The sequence below is a fragment of the Gymnodraco acuticeps genome, unplaced genomic scaffold, assembly GCF_902827175.1.
Source record: "Gymnodraco acuticeps unplaced genomic scaffold, fGymAcu1.1, whole genome shotgun sequence".
NCBI lineage: Eukaryota > Metazoa > Chordata > Actinopteri > Perciformes > Bathydraconidae > Gymnodraco > Gymnodraco acuticeps.
In genome coordinates this window covers 939,556-960,387 of record NW_022991003.1, presented here as the reverse complement: position 1 = coordinate 960,387, position 20,832 = coordinate 939,556, and the positions used below count along the sequence as shown (strand labels likewise).

Sequence of the window (20,832 nt, the reverse complement as noted above, 5' to 3'; positions counted from 1 at the left end):
CCTGTGAAACACGCAAACAGCGATAAAAACTGCAGCTAACCCCATCAAAATGCTAAATCACATGCCGTAATAAGATATTTATGACAGTTTGATGGCAGAGTTACGTCACTGCGAGCCACAACAGTAGCAGCAGATACAATCTTTCATTAAATACAATGCCAGTCCTCTCTCCGCTGTTCATGAAAGGCTGTGTCAACGGCTAATCCGCCATTATAGACATCATTTGAGGCCTGATAACTTGTCACAAGCAATTCCCACTTGCGTGTAGGAGGAACCCAAAAGGACAATCTGATAGTCACCCAATCAGAGGTCCAAGAAATGCAAAGGTTGTCTGGGGTGTGCACAAGACATTTTGGTGGGAAAACAAGCCACAGAAGCAAGCACATCTAATTCCTATTCTCTTCCCTCAGCAATTCTTCAAATTAAATTGTCAACTATCATCTCGGCTGCATAGACAGACAACTGGAGCAAGGGAGGAAAGGAATTAAGGATAGATTTACAGCCGTGGATCCATCCAATGTTATTTTGCTCCAGGGCCAACCTTGGCGATATCAAAGAAAAGCGTGATGAAAAGCCTCCATAGACACACAGTGAATCAAACTGGAGGTTTTAATGGAAAGACTCAGAGAAACATCCCCACTAACTAATGTTCTGCAACAAGCAGGGTACAATAACCTGTGTGATTATGTTGTACTAGCTGGTTGGGGTTATATTTGAAAAAAGCAATTACAATCATTATGATATTTGTCATTGTCTACTGTCTAATTGAAACATGGACTTTTGTATTTCATTGGGGCTTCTCAAGTCAGTATTGCAGATTTGTTCGTGTTGATTTTATAATGTTTTTCATGTCGCCGGTGGAGGGTGGTGGTGGGATGATAATAGACATGCCCCACACACACACACACACACACACACACACACACACACACACACACACACACACACACACACACACACACACACACACACACACACACACACACACACACACACACACACAAATATATCTCAATGAATGGATAGGCTGAGAGTTGTGGTGAATATTTTTAGCGTATTGCCCAACCCAAGTGGGTACAGCTAATGGATGGATAGGAGGATATTGTTGTGACATAATAGTAGTTGTTTGTGTGAGCCAGATATTCATCGCTCTTTCAGCAAAGGTTTCTACTTTGATAAATAAAGATAAATGCAATGTTTTTCTTTGACAGGTGCTAATTCAATACCAAACACTAACAAGCAAAACAAATTACCTTAGACTCTAAAGACATAACAGATGGATGGAAGATCTTTATTTTTTTAAGCAGCAATTAACCGCGATCAAGATCAAGATCACTGCAGGGCTTTACTTATAACTGTCAAGCTGCCATCTTTGATACAAATATATAATAATACTGAATGCCATAAAAAAAAATGAAACCACAATATGGCTAGTATTTCACATACAAACCAGCTCTCAGTTTGATTTTCGCAAAACAGTTTAACTCTTCCTTATCAGCATCAGTCATTTCTTACTGCAGTGGATGAAAAGTGAAACTTAAACGATAATCGCATTCAAGCTTCTGTGTCAACAGGAATCTGCCCTGCTGAAAAGTCAGATTTAGAAACTTTCCCAGCTCTAGGGGGGAGGTTCTGACATGTGACCTCCTCGTGGAAGAAAGTTACAGAAAGGAGAATTTTCTTGGGTTCAGCTGAGTACCAAAGACAGCCTGGGGGAATGCACTGATCCATCAGAATACCAACTATCTGAGACAAAGAGGGAGGCTGTAGCGTGAATAGCCTTTGCAATCTGCTAGAGTTGTACCCAGGGCCGGACTGGGACAATAAGTCAGGCCGGGAATTATACACCCAGCTAGGCCACTACCAGTTTTCTTTTGTGCAATTGTTCTGGATTTATTGTCAATATTTACAGCGTTGCTGCCCATAGTGATAGCCCTAAACTTTAAATCTACTACCCCAGAATAAACATATGGACATGGGTTACTAATTTAAAAAAAAGTGCAAATCTATTTAGGAACCTATCCATATGAACATATTTTAGGTTGAGGTGGACCTCAAATCCTCTAGGGGGGTCCGGGGGCATGCTCTCCCGGTAAGATTTTTTTTTAAATGTTGGACTTAAATGCATCAATCTGGTGCACTTTGAGGCGGAAATAAAGAGACTACACCCATATGAAACAGAACTGTATATATTTAAATAATCATACATTCATAAGAACATGGCCATAACCAATAACATACCATATCCAATATGAAAAAACATTGAAACTTGTTTATTTATTTGTTTTTGGTTCATTTATAGTTGTGAGTGTGTCTGTGCTCCTGAACCAGCCTCACTCGTCTCCCTCCTCTCCCCCTGCTCCTCTTTGAGGCAGCAGCAAAGACTAGTTTTAGCTCTCAACACGTTTTTAAAGTTTATCTTACCTTTTTTCACCTAGTTTTATTATTCATCCATATTTTACTAATCACTCCCCCTTCAAATGGAAATATGTGTTTACATAAATGGTGACCAAACCGTTTGAGACCCACAGAGAACTTAGACTAAGTTAACTAAACACTTTACCTCACCTGAGGCTGAGCTGTAGTTATCAGTCTCTCAGTCTGACAGGAGAGGACTCTCCTCCACCTTGTTGACAGCTCATGATATCCGTTAGCACAGCTAGCTAGCACCAGATGCTAACAACAACAATACACGTAACCGGTGCGCACGCTTTCTCTCTCGCTCGCTCGTGACACACATACACACACCCTCCCGAGCTTGAATGACACACAGAGACCAATCGAGGGCTTTAGTGTATGATCTGTATGAAAGTGGCCATGTCGGCAGGCCACATCATGTAGACAGCCAGTCACCCTCTGTGAGGCAGAGTCAGACCCACATTTGCGCAGCATTGTGTTCACAATACATAGATAAAAAAAAGAATCCTCAGGCCAGCAGGCCACTTAGCAGGCCAGGCCATCGGGAAACCTCCCGGTCCTCCCGATGGCCAGTCCGGGCCTGGTTGTACCTATCATTTTGAGAGTTATGGATGAGATGAGACAGGTGAAACTCGATTGACTTCACTTACACGAGGCCAGCTGCTCATACAGGTGTTTCTGTTCTTATAGCAAATCGGATCATTCTTTCTTCTATCATCACAAGTAAATCCTCACATGCAGTTCAAGAGAGACATTACTCAGAATGATTCATGTGGATTTTCATATGGTAAGCAAACTCTAGAAATGAAGTATTAGACCACCATATTTCCTCTTCTTCCAAGCAGAGTAATACAAACGTTAGCGAGCAGGATTAGCTCGATCTGTGCGTCACTCTAAATTACACATGACCCTTTATGGAGAATTAATTAAAACCTTAATTAAGTCTACACACAAGACAGTATGAACACGCTACTTAGACTACTACAGTGTTGGGTGGCTAGGCCCAGAAGTAGAGTATCAGCATTTGTGCAATGCCACAAAAACAAAACAAATGATGTGTCACAAGGAATGAAGCAGGCTTTCGTTTAAAAGGGCTGCGCAAATAATCCAGCTGATTTAGCATTTGTAGCTAAAAGGGGAGAATGGGAGATGAGAGAGAATGAGGAAAATGAGAAGAAGGAGAAAGAGGGACGCACAGAGGCAAACACAAAAACAAGAATGGCACAGGCAAAAGGCTAGACTATTAATGCAGGCAGTCATTGTCCCCTTGGAAAGCCTATGAGTCACCAAAGAGCCACGCCTTCGAGTTTAGGACAAGACCCGAGAGATGATGAAAGGGACTTTCGAGAAAATGTTTCCTTGCATGGAATTTTCATCTTATTGGGTTTCATCTGTTCTGACAGAAGTTAAACTGTATGGTTGACTACCTTAAAGGGCCCATGTCATGCTTTTCCGGTTATTACCCGTCCCCTTGTGTGTTATGAAGGTTTTTATGCATGTAAATAGTCTGCAGAGTCAAAAACCCTCAAAGTAGGGAGGCTGTGGCGCAGTGGCCTAGTGCGTTGGTGTTCGGATCAGGGGAGCACAGGTTCAAACCCCACTGCAGTCAGCATACTGTTGTGTCCCTGGGCAACACACTTCACCCCAAATTGCTCCTGTGGGGATTGTCCACAGTATTGAGTATGTAAGTCGCTTTTGATAAAAGCGTCTAACAAGTAACATGTAATGTAACGTAATGTAAAAGTACACCCTGTAGCGAGTAAAACTCTAACACAGTCTATGCTGCCCCAAAACGCCTTGTTGGAGATTTCTCATTTGCCATTGTTTACTTCCTGGGTACTCTGGCGTGTGAATACCCAGAGGCCACACCCTCTGCCAGCATTTCACGAAACAAAGCTTCCCAAACCTTTCAGCGATTCATGCCGGATATGTACAGCGTAGGGCACTGAAGAACGATGCTGTTCTTTGTTTGGACCAGCGGGAGATTCGGGTACACAACCTGTAAGTATTCATTGTTGTTTGTGTATTTATGATGTTTAAAACAAACAAGGTATCTACCACGACTGTTTAAATGGGTAAACGTTTTTCGGGCTTCTACGTTGGGATCGCGGAGAAATGCTCTCCGCAGACCCATTCTCACAGCGTTACAAACCTTTTTCTTACTCAATATCAAGCCACACTTATTGTTTTTACTTCGGCTGTGAGTGTTTGTGTGTGCTCAGGATGAGTTTCGCTTGTTCTTGCTGTATCGCCGACCCGGAAACATGTCCACTCCTCGCAGCAGATCGCAGCAACGAGCCTCGCAAACGTCCCGACCAATCAGAGCACACTGGGCTCACAGGGAGGGGGGGGGAAGGAGCTTTAACAAGCCGTTTTGGACAGTGAGTGAATACCGGTGAATACACATACTTTACAGAGATGCTGTATGAGAAACCAATGTGAGTTTGGAAAATTGCACAGTATAAATCTATTTGAATAGACCTCAACAATGGAATTATGATCAGTAGAAATGGCCATGACATGGGCCCTTTAAACGTTTACAATCCTAACTTATACTTTCATTATTATAAACTCTTGGGGAAGTTAAAGGGAGATTTATAGCAGTCGATTAAAGCCGGAGCCAACAATTCTGGGGAAAGAAATACCCACCTAGCCCCGTGTTGCTGATTGGCTGGAAGAGTGTTGTATGGCTTGCTCTGAGCCACTGTGATTGTTTGTTATTTTCAGAGCCAGGGCTGTGATGAAAGCCTGATTTTGAGAGGACGCACAGACCAGACGGCCAGCGGACTGTGGAGTGATACTGAATTTGACAAAAAGTTAATTGGATTAGAATTCCTGACTCCACCTTAAAGGGGTTACTCTATGGCTAAAATGTAACTACACATTGAGGCTTCTGCTCTGACAGAGACCATAAGAACTAAGATGTGTCAGTTAGGGTTACCTTCTTCTACAACTTCCTGACGCCAGTAGAGATTCTTTATCTTAGAGACTTCGAGACACTAAGAGAGTACAAAAAAGGCTTAGGAGCCTTCTTTTTTTTAAGCAACACATATCTAGACCAAAGCAAAACCATCCTACGGCTGCTTACCAAGTTCCCAATTGGGACACAGTGAATAAAAGAACATAAATGTGGTAATGCAAGACCCACAATCAGTAGACAACGAGAAATATCCCACCATTTCTGTAGCAAAGTCGCCTAAAAAAAGAAAATCACTCTGATTTTACAGTTATTTTCTATAGTTTACTTCCTGAAAAGTTTCCATGTCGTTTCATTTTTCTTCCCAGTGGCTTTATTGAATATACTTTAACACATTTATTCGAGGTGTTTTCATATAAGAGGAAAACAGCAGTGCTTCTGTTTCCGTGTGTCAGAACACAGATTGAACCGCTACAGGTCGCCCCACTGGGTGACTTTTGATTTTTGTCTTGCAGGTTCAGAGTTAGTACGCTGAGTGTTTATTCACGATGAATAGCAGCCTTTTGTTCCTTGAATGTGTACGTCTAGATGTTTTTCTGGTTACCTCTGTTATAGTGCAGAGTGTTGCAGGAATGCGCCCTAAAACCTGGAAATGAGTCAGTATTTTACCACTTCCGGTTTTCATGTCTTGGAGTCAACTTATTTTTCTTCTTTTCTTTTGGTTAGATGCCTGAAATAAAGTCTGATGTTAGCACAAGTTAAAGAGATTTCCACGTTATGTTTTACAACATAGAATGTGTCAGTAAATACCCCATTCGTGAATGTCTACAGCTTTTATGCGTCATAAAAATGGGGGTTGCTAAATGACACTACTAACCGTTATCATGCCAAAACATTTTCACTTTTAGCTTAGCAGAGCCATGAGACTGTAATGTACTTTGATTATAGCCTAATGTTAGCTTGTTATGAATAACTGTGATTGCAGTTAGCCTATGCTTCTGAAGTCATAAAACTGTTGGACATTAAAGTTTCTTTGACCGAGACTGTATTTTCTGCTATGTCCAAAAATCATATGGGAAAATCCCATAGTTTATTTTTAAGGGAGTAAGGGGGATGCTCACTGCCGGGGTCGGCCAGACTCCACTGCCTTTTCTGTTCAGCTGTTTAGTTGCCAACAAGCATCCGGATGGTTCTGCATAAAATAAGCAGCAGAAGCCCCAGCCTCATCTGGCCATCATGCACTCGGCATGATCCACTAAAAATCCACCGACACCTGCCCTTGTGGAGCCCTACAAGTCTTGATCCAAATCGAAACTGGCACCTCATAAACAGGTTGTCAAAAGGCTTTACCTTGATTTTGTCTGTCATTTTGTCCATCTGTCTCAGTCTCCTCTAGCCCTCAGTCAATACCTTAATTACATCCACTCAGTGAAGTGTGTTGGTTGTTCATCCTGCACACTGCCGGGATACTCAATACTACTTTTTGTTATTCAGGCACTACTTTAACAAATGAGGACATGTTGTGCCAGATATTTGAATGATCAAGAAAAAGCCAAAAGGTTGTTTTACGTTGAGATAATGTGATTTCTTCAAACATGATCAAGTAGAGGTTAGGTCAATAAGGCCAGAAGGTTGTACGCCCGTCAGTTACATGCACAGATAAATTAATCTTTTATTTATTATCATTTCTTAATTCGGAGGCAAGGGTTGAATGGGTAATAGCTGTTTTACTTTAGCTCTTTGCTTTACTAAGTACATTTAAATTACCCATTAACATGCAAATGTGGATTAATTGAGCACAGGGGTGTGCTAACTGATGAACCTGGCTATTGTGATTAGTAAGGTAAATAAAGAAACACCAGTTAGCGATGATAGCACACAGATTATCATGCCTAAATAGTTGTGTTGCATTGTTAAACGATTGTTTATTGCTCGTTTGTCCCTGAATATATTTACAAATTAAATAGATATAGATCTATTCAGATATTGTTCTGCCACCAAATATATACAATACAATGGAAATGAGTTTCAACATACAGTAGGGATGTATATGTGCACACAAAGAGAGACTGTTTTGTACTGTACGTATTATGAGGTGTACGCTATAGGACAAATGTTGAAAAAAGTCTACATAACAGTTTAAAATGTTACTTTAACATGACTGCTGGATTACATAGACGTTTAGTGCTCTGAAACTAAAGAAATCACCAGCAATCAAAGTGTTCGGCTCATTAGTCCATTTTGATATAATAGTATAACTATTCATATTATTTGATAGTGTAAACCTTACTGTTACTGAGGGGAAAAAACACTTAAATAGTCACCTTATCTGGCCTTTGGTTTAGAGTTTGGTAAATAAAAAAAATTATGAAAATGTTACAAAAGAACAAAGAAGAAAAATCTCACAAACCTGTCCCCACAGATAATGTTCTATTGTAACACAGGTACAACAACAACACTGGTTTTCCACTGGTGAAGTAAACTGGCACACCTAAATAGAGCTGATCTAGTGTTATTATTATCAGTCACAGCTGTGCTTTTCCAGATATGGAACTCAAAATATATACTGTGTAAAATCTTAATCCCTTACTTAAATTTGCCAAACACAGTAAAAATGGGTAGTCAGATTATATGTCTTTGGCAAAAAAAAACGTAATTATTTTGGTGATTACCTTTCTGTAAGCACCAGTGTCAAAGTGTCAAAGTGAGTGTGTCCTGTGTCACGAAATTGGTCATGGGCATGAAATCACTTAAGAGGCTGCGCTGCTAACAGGACAGCTGTTTCTGTAATGGAGGTTAGTCAGTGTGTATGAATGGATTGCGCTTCAGTAGAGCTAACGCACAGCTCATGTCTTGCGTCTGATGGGAATTCCCAGTTAATCTGACATGTGATGTCCATTTTAAGCTTTCATAATAGTTTTCTATTTACTATGAAATATTGACATGCTTTAATGTTCAAAAGGTGTTTTATTTTTCTCACACTGCCTGTAATGCTCTTTTCACCCTTGGTCTGAAACAAAGCCCACTCTGCTCTGATTGGTTAGCTGGCCGGCTCTGTTGTGATTGGTCAACCGCTTAGAGATGTGTTGGCAATGTCCCACCCTTAGCATATGTGTTGGAGCGCTACCCAATGGTGTTACATTGTGATGTCAAAGGGATTAGACATGAGAGAAACTCCCTCTGGAGGGAACTTTGGGATTTTAACCTTTGCAGAACATTTACATGCAAAAAAAAAACCTATATAACACACTACAGGGAAGGGAAACCCCACAAAGCATAATACGGCCTCTTTAAATCCAAAGCCTTCATCCGAATGTTCTGAAACATTTCTAATGGAACTTAACCCTAAAATGGAAAAGCCACTGGGGTCTTAATAGTGTGCCACAGTGAGGGGCTCATGTTTACACAACACATTCATGGAGGCCTTCAGTACGAACAGATCGACAGCTTCACACTGATTCTTGTCCTAGCTATCCATCTGGCTGCCGAGAAAAATAATCCCCTCTGCACCCGAGCACGTCGCCACCTAAGTTCCACGATACAGCTGTGGGACTGATGGGTCTTTATTGAGAATAAATGCTGATGTAGTCCATCTGTGAAGCTGTTCGTTTGCTAACTCCATATTTTAGGAATGTGATTTTGAGCTCCACCTCAGGGAATACCTGTGTTAGAAGCTGACATCTGTTTCTGAAAGGCACACTGAAATACTGAACCACAGCTTTACTCCTGAGCTGAATTAGAAACAGGCAGGCGACATCCATTGAGGTTGCCGAGGAGAGAGAAGCCCTCCATCAACTGAGAGCAGGATTGGAGAGGAGGGGCAGAGTGATGGAGGTGATTGTGAGGAATGCCAAGCAAGGGCTTTAGATTCTGCCACCATCTCACTCACCAGCTTTGTATTAAAGCCTTTAGTGCCGTTATCGCACATGAATTATGAGGATATTCAGGGGAAATTAGAGTGACATTTTAAAGCTATTATAGTAACTTCTCAAAGAAATTTAAAAATCAAGCCCACAAACTGCACTCACAACCTGCCAAATCAATGTCATGGAGTTAAAAAAGCAGCGGGCTATAAGTACTAGGATTTAGTCTTGTTTTTCTCACAGGCAAGTTTCCCACTCTGGCCAGTTTATCAGATCTGGGTCAGTTACTAACAGAGTGTTTGCTTCAGCCTGTCTGGACTCTGCGATTGGCAGGTTTAGCTCCTTGGGGACAATCTGATTGGTTTCTCTATGCCAAAATCCTTTACCTCTAGACAGGGCATTTGAGAGAAGTGGGGCGTTAAGAATTTCCGCTTCTCTCTTACGGATGTTTTTTCCTTTTGCTCAAAGCGGCTCAAGGCCTCTCCACTGAATATCACTCAATGCTTAACTCAGATTTCCCCCTGCCCATCATTAGCTCAAATAAGAAGAAAAAAACAATGTTGTAATCTAAGGCTTTGACCAATTAAGTATTCAAAGCTTATATTGAAAAATGTTGTAAGGCAGACCATTTTTTGTGTTTTGAATTTTTTAAATAAATACATCTATTTCTATTTATTTTGTATAAATGTTGACTTGTGGACAATGCTCTATAGTTATTGGAAATGCTCAGATCACATGTGTCGGGAACAATATGCAGCCATCAATGGAATGTAGTCCTTCAAGTAGCATAAAGCTAATAACATTAGTATACAAATGCACAATAATTTTAACAGAATGAATCGACATGGACACAAATCTTAATGCTCTTTTTGGGTGGGGCCTGTGCATTCTTCAAACTCATGATATCATTGGTATAAACCGGAGCAAAATTGGATTCAGAAATGACAGTCGGTTTGTGCCTAAGTGTTGGATGGCAGTTTAGCATATCCTTTGGGATGTCTGTGCTTGGATAACGGCATGCAATAAATGTCAGCTGCAGGATTAGTTTGCTGTGTCCACCTAGCTTTGGCTTCCGGTTTATTTAAATGAACTCACATTGACATTATTTACACTAAATGCCATCATTCTCTGACTGTCATGATTGGTTAGCATGACATTTCATTTCACATTTAGAGATGCTGAGGTGCTTGATTCAAAACTGATTTGGAGACATGCATTTAAATCAAGCTGATGAAATGTTTTAACTGGGTCATTGCATTAGGATGAATGTAAACAACATTTTACTCATCCTCACTCCTAAGTTATGTAATACATGCCACCATAAATGTCAATTACAGGCACCATAGAAGCAAAATACATCCGGTAATGTGTGGCAAAATTCCTATTATTCGAAATTATGTAACATTCACACCAGCCAGCATTGAGACACACATCCATGTTTTGGAATACTATAGGTGTGACCTATAGTCATCATTAAACCCGTAGATTTGAAGGTCCTGTATCCATCTGTTTGTAAACTTGACATGGGCTTCTTAATATTTTATATTTTTAAATGTGTCTGCACTTACTCCTAACAACAGAGAGGTGACAACTGACATCCTCGTGGATTCATCTTCTTATTACAGACACATGCATTTCCTAACATTCGGTCTATATGCTGTAAAATGTATTATCTCTTCGATTTACACACGGCATCTATTGCACGTCTGTCCGTCCTGGGAGAGGGATCCCTCCTCTGTTGCTCTCCCTGAGGTTTCTCCCATGTTTTCCCCTCAAACTCTGGAAGTGTTTCCTTGTATGATGTGAGGGTCTAAGGACAGAGGGTGTCGTTTTTCTCATACTGATATTCTGAACAATCTGTGCTGTTGTATTTGCTGTAAAGTGTCTCTACTGTAGGCTATTTTTATTATATGTACAGCACTTTGGCTCGACCAAAAATCGCTTATAAATGTGCTATATAAATAAAACTTGATTTGATTTGAACGTAAGTAACAGTGATCGTTCCAGTCTTCTCTTAACTTATAAGTACAGATGTAATGAACTAACTTGATTTATTTTTTAAATAACGCTCCTCTGTTTCTGCCTAGAGCTTCTCTTTGTAGGGGCATTTATATTGTGTGCATACTTTGTTCAAAACAGCTGACAGATGACCAGGAAAAGGTGATAGACACTATCCTTCAAAGATGTCCCCAGAATCCACTGCGGTTCCCATTCCCTATTGAAATCACTAACACCAATAATGTGTTGGCCCAATGACTCATCCAGTAGTCAGTAGATATCTGAAAACAGAATATTGGTCAGTGTTCTTTTCTCTACTGTGTTACAAAGGTGAATGGAGTCCTTAGAGGATGTTACAGTATCATTATTTACCCTGTCTTCATCAGGCCGAATAATCAGGATTAATTAGCAGCACCTGAGGAGGTTGTCTGTTGAAACAAAAACCTTGTGGGACCTTTAGCTCTCTCTCCGGCCTGTGCGTGTTGTGCAGTGTCGAGTTCACCTGCAAAGGCTATGAAATATGACAGGAATGACAGGCGCTGTCATGACCCGTGAATCACGCTCGCTCTCCCCCTATTGCTCGCGCTCGATCTCCCCTCTCTCTCCGAGGGGAATTATTCAACAACAACAACAACAACGGGAGGAGGAGGAGGAGGAGGAGGACGGGGTGGAAAGGTAAATTAGAGAAGTTTCCTAAAACGGAGTGCTGAGGACTGGACCATAGATCACCCCCCCCCCCCCTCCCCTCCTACTTCCCCCTACGGATCGTTATGGTTCGAGCTGCAGCAGTAGTATAGCCTGAATCCAGCTGGTGTGAGTTACAGCAGCACAGCAGGAGCATCCACCCACCAGGGACAATATTAACTGCTGACTCTCACGCGCACATACACTGATTAGCAGCCCATATCTTTACTAGGATTTAGTGAGCTGCGTGCTGCTGCACCACACACCCGCTGTGGCCTGTCTGACTGAGGCCCATTCCCAAACCGCCCCCTACACCCTACCCGCCCCCTACACCCTACCCCTCCGTTTGCGCGTTCAAGCGAAGGGTCCGCCATATTGAGGGCTGGTCCAAAGCAATTAGGGCGGAGGCGTAGTGGGTTATAAAAGCCTCCGACAGCGAGTTTGCATGGATGCAGGCTTGATAATCTCACTCCACAGGTGTGCAACCGTTTTTCGGGCATGGAGGAAACAACGTCATACAAATGTGAGTTCCATGTGGTTATTTTTTTAAACGATAAATAATACGTTGCCTTAACTAAAACATGCCTTTGTGAACATGTATTTATAAATCTACACGTGTTAATTTGATTTGCCAAGATTACATTAGATTTTTATTTTGAAGATGTACAAATCTAAATCGGAATCAAACTAACAACTAGGGCTGTGCGATTATGGCAAAAATCATAATCACGATTATTTTGACGATTATTCATTGACCATTTATTGAACTTTAAAACAAATAATATTTGACCAATAAACAAGATCAACAAATATGTTGGAGCGCACTTCCAAAACCATACTAAACATATATTATTAATATGATCAATAAAAATAAATTAGACCAAAATAAATTAAATCAAATATGTTGCAGTGCACTGTCACAACCTACTGAAAACTCCTTAACATATAGCCAACATTTTGGTAAAACATATTCAACATATTCCACTCAGTTAAACGTTGAAGGCTGGCCAACCGTCATGGTCCAGAAGTAACAGGAAATAAATGTTGAACTACAATTTAAGACCAAATAAAAATGTTTAGGCCACCATGGCAAATGCTGGTAGGGCTGCTCGTGTCATCTCTTAAAGATTTTTTGCAAGAAACACCAGGCTGTTTACATGGTCTGGTTTCAGAGATGAGCGCAGGCAGGTGACGATATTGCCACCTGTACTGAAGACCCTCAGCCACGCCCCGACACAGGGGTGACGCCGGCCAATCACAAAGCTTTGATGCGTTCACGTGCATATTCTGGCACATGAAGATTATGTTACAGGACATTAACGATAAAACAGAATATTGTTGTTGTTTTTTTTAGACACATCTCGCGATCGACTGGTTGGGCACCCCTGGGCTAGACCATAGGTCTGTTGTGGTAGCAAAGTAGTCAGCTGAAGCCACATCTCTCTCAACTTCCCCACGGCATTTGTCATATAGTGCAGGCAGCGCAGACCTGCTGAAATAATACCGAGACGGCATCGCGTAACGCTTGTCCAACGTGATTGATTGATTGATTGATTGAAAAGTTTATTAACAGCTTGTATATTGGGTACAGTACAGCTCAAAACATACAATTGTTAAGGGGATGCAGACCAGAGAAATACTTTCGTCTTGTTTACATCAGGGTCCCCCATTTCCAATTCATCATGTCATTTAAGACATATAAGACATATTTGACATACAGATGGCTTATTTACAATTTTTATTTTAGATTTCGTTCTAATACATCCTAACCGGACATTTAAGACATACCAAGTCTACAGATATACAGTTAGTAACAGAGTCTAAAATGCGAGTATATACATAGATGGGGGGGGGGGGGGGAAGCTGTCCATTGAACGACAGGTTGAGATTTGTACCATTACTGGGGCCAGTTTTGCAATGCTCTCCCCCGAAGGTGCTCTTTAAGAGAGGTTTTGAAGGTATAGTTTTACTTTCCTTTACAGTTGTGGGAAGAGCGTTCCACCTTGATGTGGCATCATTGCGAAACGTGTATTCCCCCTTTTTTGTGCCAAATCTGGGTTTCACATGATTTGTGGAGCTCCCTCTGGTGTTATGATCATGGTATTCCTTGACCTTTGGGAAGAATTTTGACATGTACATGGGTACCATAGAGGTGTAGTGGATCTTGTAGACCAGGCCCATTGCAAGTAGCTGTACTCTGTCGTCTACTCTAAGCCATCCTAGGTTGTCAAAGTGGGCAGAGGTGAGGTGGGTTCTAGATGAAAGGTCAAGCAGTAGTCTGACCAGTTTATTTTGCGATGTTTGAAGTTTTATTTTTAGCGCCTTGGAGGTGCTATGGTACCATGACGTGCAAGCATAGTCATAGTACCCTTGAATGAGTGCTCCTGCCAGAGTTTTCAGGGTGTTTTTGTTTACCAGAGAGGAGATCCGGTATAGGAATCTAGTTCTTTGATTGACTTTTTTTATTACATTGGATGCCATTTTATCACAGGTGTTGACAAGTTGCTTAAAGCCCTGGTTGCTAACAGTGCTAACTGGGCACATATCTTTAGCGATGTGAAATGTAATGGCAAAGTACTTGCAAATAGTGGAAATAGTTTTACCCTTCTTTTTAACGAGTTGCTGCTCTTGTTCTGACATCTTCGCTCGCGCTGAACACTCACAACACATGTCACTCCCACGTGGCCGAGTGGGCTTTTAGGGAGGGGCGAAAGCGCACCCAGCAAAATAATCGTATTTTGTCAATTATGCTGGTTTCATAATCGTCGCAAGCCATAATCGCGATTAAAATACGATTAATTGCACAGCAACACATGTGTCAATTCATGTATCCATTCACTTACGAAATCGGTTTAAACTTAAGTGTGATTTGTAATTTCAGGGACTGTGGTAAAAACCAAGGCACTTATTGCTTTAAGAATGGAAAAGGATGACCTGTTCTGCAAAAAACGCAATGCTGCCAAAGAAGCATGGGAGTGAGTTATGCACTCAATTCATATTTTGTGCAATGAAAGTAATGAATGTGCACTGTGGGTCATTGCCTTAACACCAATATATATTGTTTAAATATTCTATGATAACAGGTCAATCATTAAGGAACTGGACCTTGGGCAACATGTGTCTCACAAACAGGCCTCCAAGAAATGGGAGAACCTAAAAAAGAAATACAAGGTAAATGGTGTATTGTTATTGTAAAACATGTTCCATCCATCCATCTTCTCCCGCTTATCCGTGGTCGGGTCGCGGGGGTAGCAGTTCCAGCAGAGAGCCCCAAACTTTCTTTTCCCTGGCGACATCAACCAGCTCTGACTGGGGGATCCCAAGGCGCTCCCAGGCCAGCGAAGAGATATAATCCCTCCACCTGGTCCTAGGTCTACCCCTTGGTCTCTTCCCAGCTGGACGTGCCTGGAACACCTCCCTAGGGAGGCGCCCAGGTGGCATCCTAACTAGGTGCCCGAACCACCTCAACTGGCTCCTTTCGACGCGAAGGAGGAGCGGCTCAACTCCGAGTCCCTCCCTGATGACCGAACTTCTCACCTTATCCCTAAGGGAGACACCAGCCACCCTGCGGAGAAAACCCATCTCGGCCGCTTGTAAAACATGTTTGTTTTTGAAAAAGCTGAACAAAGATTTCTAACATGCATTTGTTTGCAATAGGAACTTAAAAGGCCAAGGACTGGAACAGGGACTGATCAGGAAGAAACCCCTGCAACATGGCCCTTCTTCATGGCCATGGATGAGGCCATAGGTGCAAGGCCTTCAATTAGTCCTCCTGTCCTTGTTGCCTCAGCCTTGGCAAACCCCACAATCCTCTTCGATCCGGAGGCTGCTTCCTGCTCCTCTTCCTTCCCCCCCCAAATGTGGCTGATGATCCAGACCCCTCACCACCCTCATCACTGTCTGAGGCTGGAACCACCCAGCAGCCCCCCCCCCAAAAAAAGAAAAGGTGCTATGGGAGTGCTGGAGTGCCTAGAATGCGAGGCAGAAAAAGAGGACGAACGCCACAGAGAAATAATGCAGCACTCAGATACATTTCTAACCCTGTTCGAAAAAATGGTCGACAAAATGTGATTTATTTTTTCCCCCCCACCATTGGCCATTTCTATGTTGATTATTGATGTTACTTAAAAGACTTGTTTTTGTTCGCTTGTATTATTTATTTGGAAGACAATAAACCTAATTTAACGTACTGTCCTTCATGTCTTCAATATTGTATGGGATATAGTAAATGCTTGATTGTTAGATGGCTACATTGTTCTGTGTGGGTTTCATAATGTAGAAGGAAAAGTTTTGCACAAAGTAATGTTGTGCACGGAACTAAAGTGTTTTTTCCAAAGTCTGAAGATTAACCCTGAATATCAGCATTTTAAATAAAGATATGTCTGTGCGCTTCATAGGTATAAGGCATTAAAATATACATGACATTTACGGTCTTAATTGCTCATGTCAAACCATTTGCAGAGTTTCACTCAAAAACAAAAGTGATTGTATTAGAAGACCTGTGTTCATTTTCTGAACCTTTGCTCTGTGCTCGTGATTGAATGATCCAAGAGCTAAGGACATTTGTCTCCAATTTGGGATTATGCAGAACGACAATTCAGGAAAACCAAGTTTGAAATCAACGGTGCACAGGTTTATTTTATTTCACCTCTTTTCTCTAAAGTGAGAAGTGGAGCTCACTAAAACAAACAAAATTAAATCAGGTATGTGTGCACATTTCAAAAACACAAGTTAACAGACAAACACAAAAAAACAAAGTTCATTAGATGTAATCGTGCTCTCTCAGGTGTGGTGCCATTTGGACAGGAGCAGAGAGTTGTGCAGCAATCCTGTTCCTTAGGTGGTGTCCAGGACTTTCCTGTCCACATGCTGCGGCAGGAGGAGGACTCTGGTCCCCATCTTCAGGGGGGAAGGCTTCAGCAACCTCAAGGACATCGTTCATGTCTATGCACAGATTGTGCAGAAATGCACAACATGCAATGATGTCAGGGGCAAAGCTTGGACTGACCTCCAGCGCTTTGAAAAGGGTGGCCCTCCAGCGAGCCTTCATCCTTCCAAATGCTCTTTCCACCACAGACCGAGCCCTGGCATGATGCCTGTTGAATCTGGCCTGCACCTGGCCGCGAGGGACCTTGTAGGGTGTGAGTAATCCCACTGGTTTTTCCAGGCAGGGATAACCACCGTCCCCAAGGAGGAACCAACCAGCTGGGGGAAACAGTGCCTGGCAGAAGATGGGGCTGTTTCGCAGTACTCTGGCATCATGAACGGTGCCTGGATAGCCGATGAAGACATCCAGGAATCTCCCAGTTGAGTCACAAATGGCCTGCATCTGGATGGAAGGAAACAGCTTGTAATTGATGTACTCCTTGTGGTACTCGTTTCCTGGAGGTTTGATGCGAATATGGCATCCATCAATCGCACCAGCAGCACGGTGAAATGCAGGACTCTTTGCAAGCTGACAGAAGCCATCTGCAATCTCTGGCAGCTCATCTGCGGTTGGCAGGGAAATGAGGGTCTTCAGGTTGGCCTTTATCTTCCCGGTGACGTGTTTGATGATCCTGTGGACCGTCGATTTGGGAATCCCGAATGCTGAACCCACCACAGAGAGCGATAGTCCATGGGCCAAGCTGTAGAGGAGAACAAGCACCTCGATGTCTTGTCCCCATCCGTGGTCCTTTGGGGAGGAAAGCATCTGCACTAAATACACCACACTAGATCGCTTAACTCTAAAGTCCTTCTTTAGACAGGCTTCAGGGTTGGCATACACGGCGAGAATTGGGGCAGTAGCATTGAGCTGCATGTAAAGACCTTTGCCCCCCTGTAAAAGACAAACACAGGACACAGTATTGTTCAATAACTATACTCCAACACACACACACACACAGCTCTGTAAACAATTCTGAGACCAAGTCAAATTAACCTTTCCTTTTTTATTCTATAAACTACTGACAACATTTCTCTGTGTTGGAATTCTACAGACACTATACAGATATACACGTATAGCTTATAAGGAAAGAATAAATGAATGTATATCACAATATATCTAAATATCTATTTGTATTACACATACGAAGTTCATAGGCTACTATATAATAAATAAAGTGAAGATAATTGTTGTATTAGCAATATTGAAATGTTTACCTGCCACTGGCACATCGCTAAAATGCGCCTCAACTATTATTGAGAAGAGACTAGAGAGTGCTAGACATGTTTTTGGGCGGAGAGGGCCTTTTATCAGTTATTAAAGTTGAAAAGCAATGATTAAAATACGTCCATTCCGGGATTTGAACCAGGAGGTGAACCGAGGACATCGCCGCATTCGGGCCGCCGGCTCTACCCACTGGGCTATCTATTCCTTGAAATATTTAACTGTTTTTATATTACTGATAATTGTCTTTTTGTTCATAACTTCTCCACATTTCGAAGTGTTTCCCGAGCCAGAACGACCTATCTTACTTCCTGGCTTGCTCTATAATGATATCAAATGCAATAACAATAACAACAACTCAACAGCAACAACGCAAACTACGACAACGACCCACACATTGCGCATTGTTTAGTGCGGTCATAAAGTGTTGAAGCCCTCAAGTTTGAAACTGTTTCAACCTGTCACCTGTCAGAATCGAGACGAGGCAGTGCATTGAATCGCGTGAATGGACCGTGAACCAGTCAATTGATTCATTCAGGAAATGAAGCAGTTGCTGCTTCGGACGTCACATGTCACGTGATTTGAAGCAGTTGCTGCTTCGGACGTCATATGTCACGTGATTTGAAGCAAGCTTCGAAGCACTGCTTCTCTGGAATAGGAAGTCCAGGGTTGAAGCTCCGTTCGAAGCTTCAGTGTCAAACTGCCATCACTAGTGTGTACACAGATTATGTCATATTTCGATCTAAGAAGTGTCTTTGAAACTGTTTTATGTGTAGTTTAATGTCATTCTGTGAGCTACGCTACTAGCGTGTGGCTAATGGCGTCCGCTAGCTTCTTTAACACAGGCTGTTGCTCCCTGAATAATGTAGCTCTACTATGTGTATGAGTCCCGTGCACTAGTCTGGCTTACATTTCAAGTTTATTCTGTTTGTATAAATATGTGAAATGCTGGTCTGAGGTCATAATTGTTCATATTATTTAAATGCTAAAGCGCTAATGCTATGCTAATATTGTGCCTATACAACAGCCATGTTAAAGTGAGTACAGTCGGGTTGTGTTATCTGTTATCACTGTATCATATACTGTAAATGAAAAAGGCTTTAATCCTTCATGAACCTCATATGGCATGTGGATGTATGTCCATTTTTGATTAGAAAACGAAATATGTCAGACATACAATTATTTTGATTGGCTAAATGTATTTTTACATTCTCAGTTAGCTTCAGGCCTCACTGAGGAGAAGTATTGAGGTAGAAAGCTGGTGAAGCCATTTCCTTATATTCTGTTTGCACATATAATAAAGCTGGTTGGCAAGAAGGAAGTCATATTCATTCGACCACACAACACAACGCAGAGATACATAAATAGAGAAAACGGATATAATTTGTAAGTGAATCTATTAATGTGTTTAATAAATTCTGGCTAGGACAACCACACAAACGGCAGCAACTTTCACTCTGTTTCATTCTTTTCTCCTGTTCAACAGGCTTATTATCTGATTACCAGCTCTGCACAGCGGACTTGTAACACTAGCAGCAGTGGAGATGGAGCATCAGAACCTGGAGAATACAGCAACAACAACAAGGATCCATTTGAAGATAGGTCAATGTAAATATTACAGTAATAGTGTACTTTCATTGTGTGGGTTTAGTTAAATAGGTTGTAAGAGAGAGAGACTCCTGTCCCACCTCCCCATTTTATTTTGAGTTCTGCATTGTTATTTGTGCTTGAGAAACATTCCACTTGAACTTTATATTTTAATGAACTTAGTAGTAATTATTGTCCTATATTTATTTCCGATTTCACAGCTGCTTGGGCCTAGCAGCAAGAACCTCCATCTGTGCCTGCACCCAGGTCAAGATCTACCGTGGCTCAAGGGCCTTCACCAGAGCCATCACCACCAAGGACCAGAGGACCAGCATCACTACAGCAGCCTCCATCTCCATCTGTGCCTGCCACAAGATTAAGATACACCTCGGTACAAAGGCCTCCACCACAGCCATCACGATCAACCCAGCCAGCAAAGAAGTCTCGCCTAGCACACCTCCCTCCCGCCGACACAGCCACCAGCAGCCCATGCACCATCACCCCCACCTACACAGCAGCCAGACCCACTGTCTTGGAAGACAGACAAAGACCATGGTACTGCTCCCCCTGTCTTTACATTTATAATGAATAGTTGGTTGAGAAAGTTCTGATATTGTCAGGGTTCGTACAGTCATTAAAAACCTGAAAAAGTCATGGAATGCAATATTTTCCTCAAAGTTTAGGAAAAGTCATGGAAATATAACTAAAGTTGCATCAAATATAATTTATATGTTATCTAATCGCCGACATAGTAATACTATAATGATAAATACTGTATCGTATAATGAAACGTAAAATGGCAACTGTGGCAGTATTTCGCTGGTGAGAGATGTTTACAATCACGCCCTCTAGTCTACAGGAGCTACTATTTGATATAAAGATGCCAGGGAAGTGCAGTTTCAACAATGTATGGCTTCTAAAGAATAAGTACCAATTGTGGTTATCAAAAGACATTGACCCAAGATGTGCTAAATGCAAACTGTGTTGTAACATATTCAATATTTCGAATATGGGCGAGGCAGTGCATGCTAGCCACATGAAAGAGTCATTGTTTTGGTCATGGAAAAGTCATTTAAAATCATTGGTGAAAAAGTGTATGAACCCTGGATTGTAAATATTGAGATGTTACAGTTTCTTATGTTAACATAAATAGTTTTGTGAACCAAAAACGTTGGTAAACCAAATCTGAAACACCAAAAAAAATGGATGACATGAGT

General features: G+C 41.7%; 2 protein-coding genes and 1 long non-coding RNA gene across 3 annotated transcripts; 2 read left to right on the top strand and 1 right to left on the bottom strand.

Moving 5' to 3' along the window:
* The first annotated feature begins 12,280 nt into the window (after positions 1-12,280).
* Positions 12,281-15,951, top strand: LOC117559383. The gene is made up of 4 exons (XM_034236139.1): positions 12,281-12,403; positions 14,762-14,855; positions 14,964-15,051; positions 15,538-15,951. Exons 1-4 carry the CDS (start codon positions 12,379-12,381, stop codon positions 15,949-15,951), a joined length of 621 nt encoding a protein of 206 aa, XP_034092030.1. The 5' UTR covers positions 12,281-12,378.
* Positions 15,952-16,642: 691 nt separating this feature from the next.
* LOC117559382 (putative nuclease HARBI1) lies at positions 16,643-18,036 on the bottom strand. The gene is made up of 2 exons (XM_034236138.1): positions 18,022-18,036; positions 16,643-17,698 (listed from the first exon to the last, which is right to left on the bottom strand). Exons 1-2 carry the CDS (start codon positions 18,034-18,036, stop codon positions 16,643-16,645), a joined length of 1,071 nt encoding a protein of 356 aa, XP_034092029.1.
* A 1,335-nt stretch (positions 18,037-19,371) lies between these two features.
* On the top strand, positions 19,372-20,631 carry LOC117559346. The gene is made up of 3 exons (XR_004570973.1): positions 19,372-19,414; positions 19,515-19,630; positions 19,837-20,631. It is a non-coding gene; the product is annotated as an uncharacterized LOC117559346 (long non-coding RNA).
* Positions 20,632-20,832: the final 201 nt, after the last annotated feature.

What these genes read in the sequence shown, in the direction of transcription:
- LOC117559383 (XM_034236139.1), top strand. Translation starts at nt 12,379, where the DNA reads ATGGAGGAAACAACGTCATACAAAT. An exon ending in GCTGCCAAAGAAGCATGGGA is followed by an intron (nt 14,856 to 14,963) that starts GTGAGTTATGCA and finishes CTATGATAACAG; the next exon opens with GTCAATCATTAAGGAACTGG. An exon ending in ACCTAAAAAAGAAATACAAG is followed by an intron (nt 15,052 to 15,537) that starts GTAAATGGTGTA and finishes TGTTTGCAATAG; the next exon opens with GAACTTAAAAGGCCAAGGAC.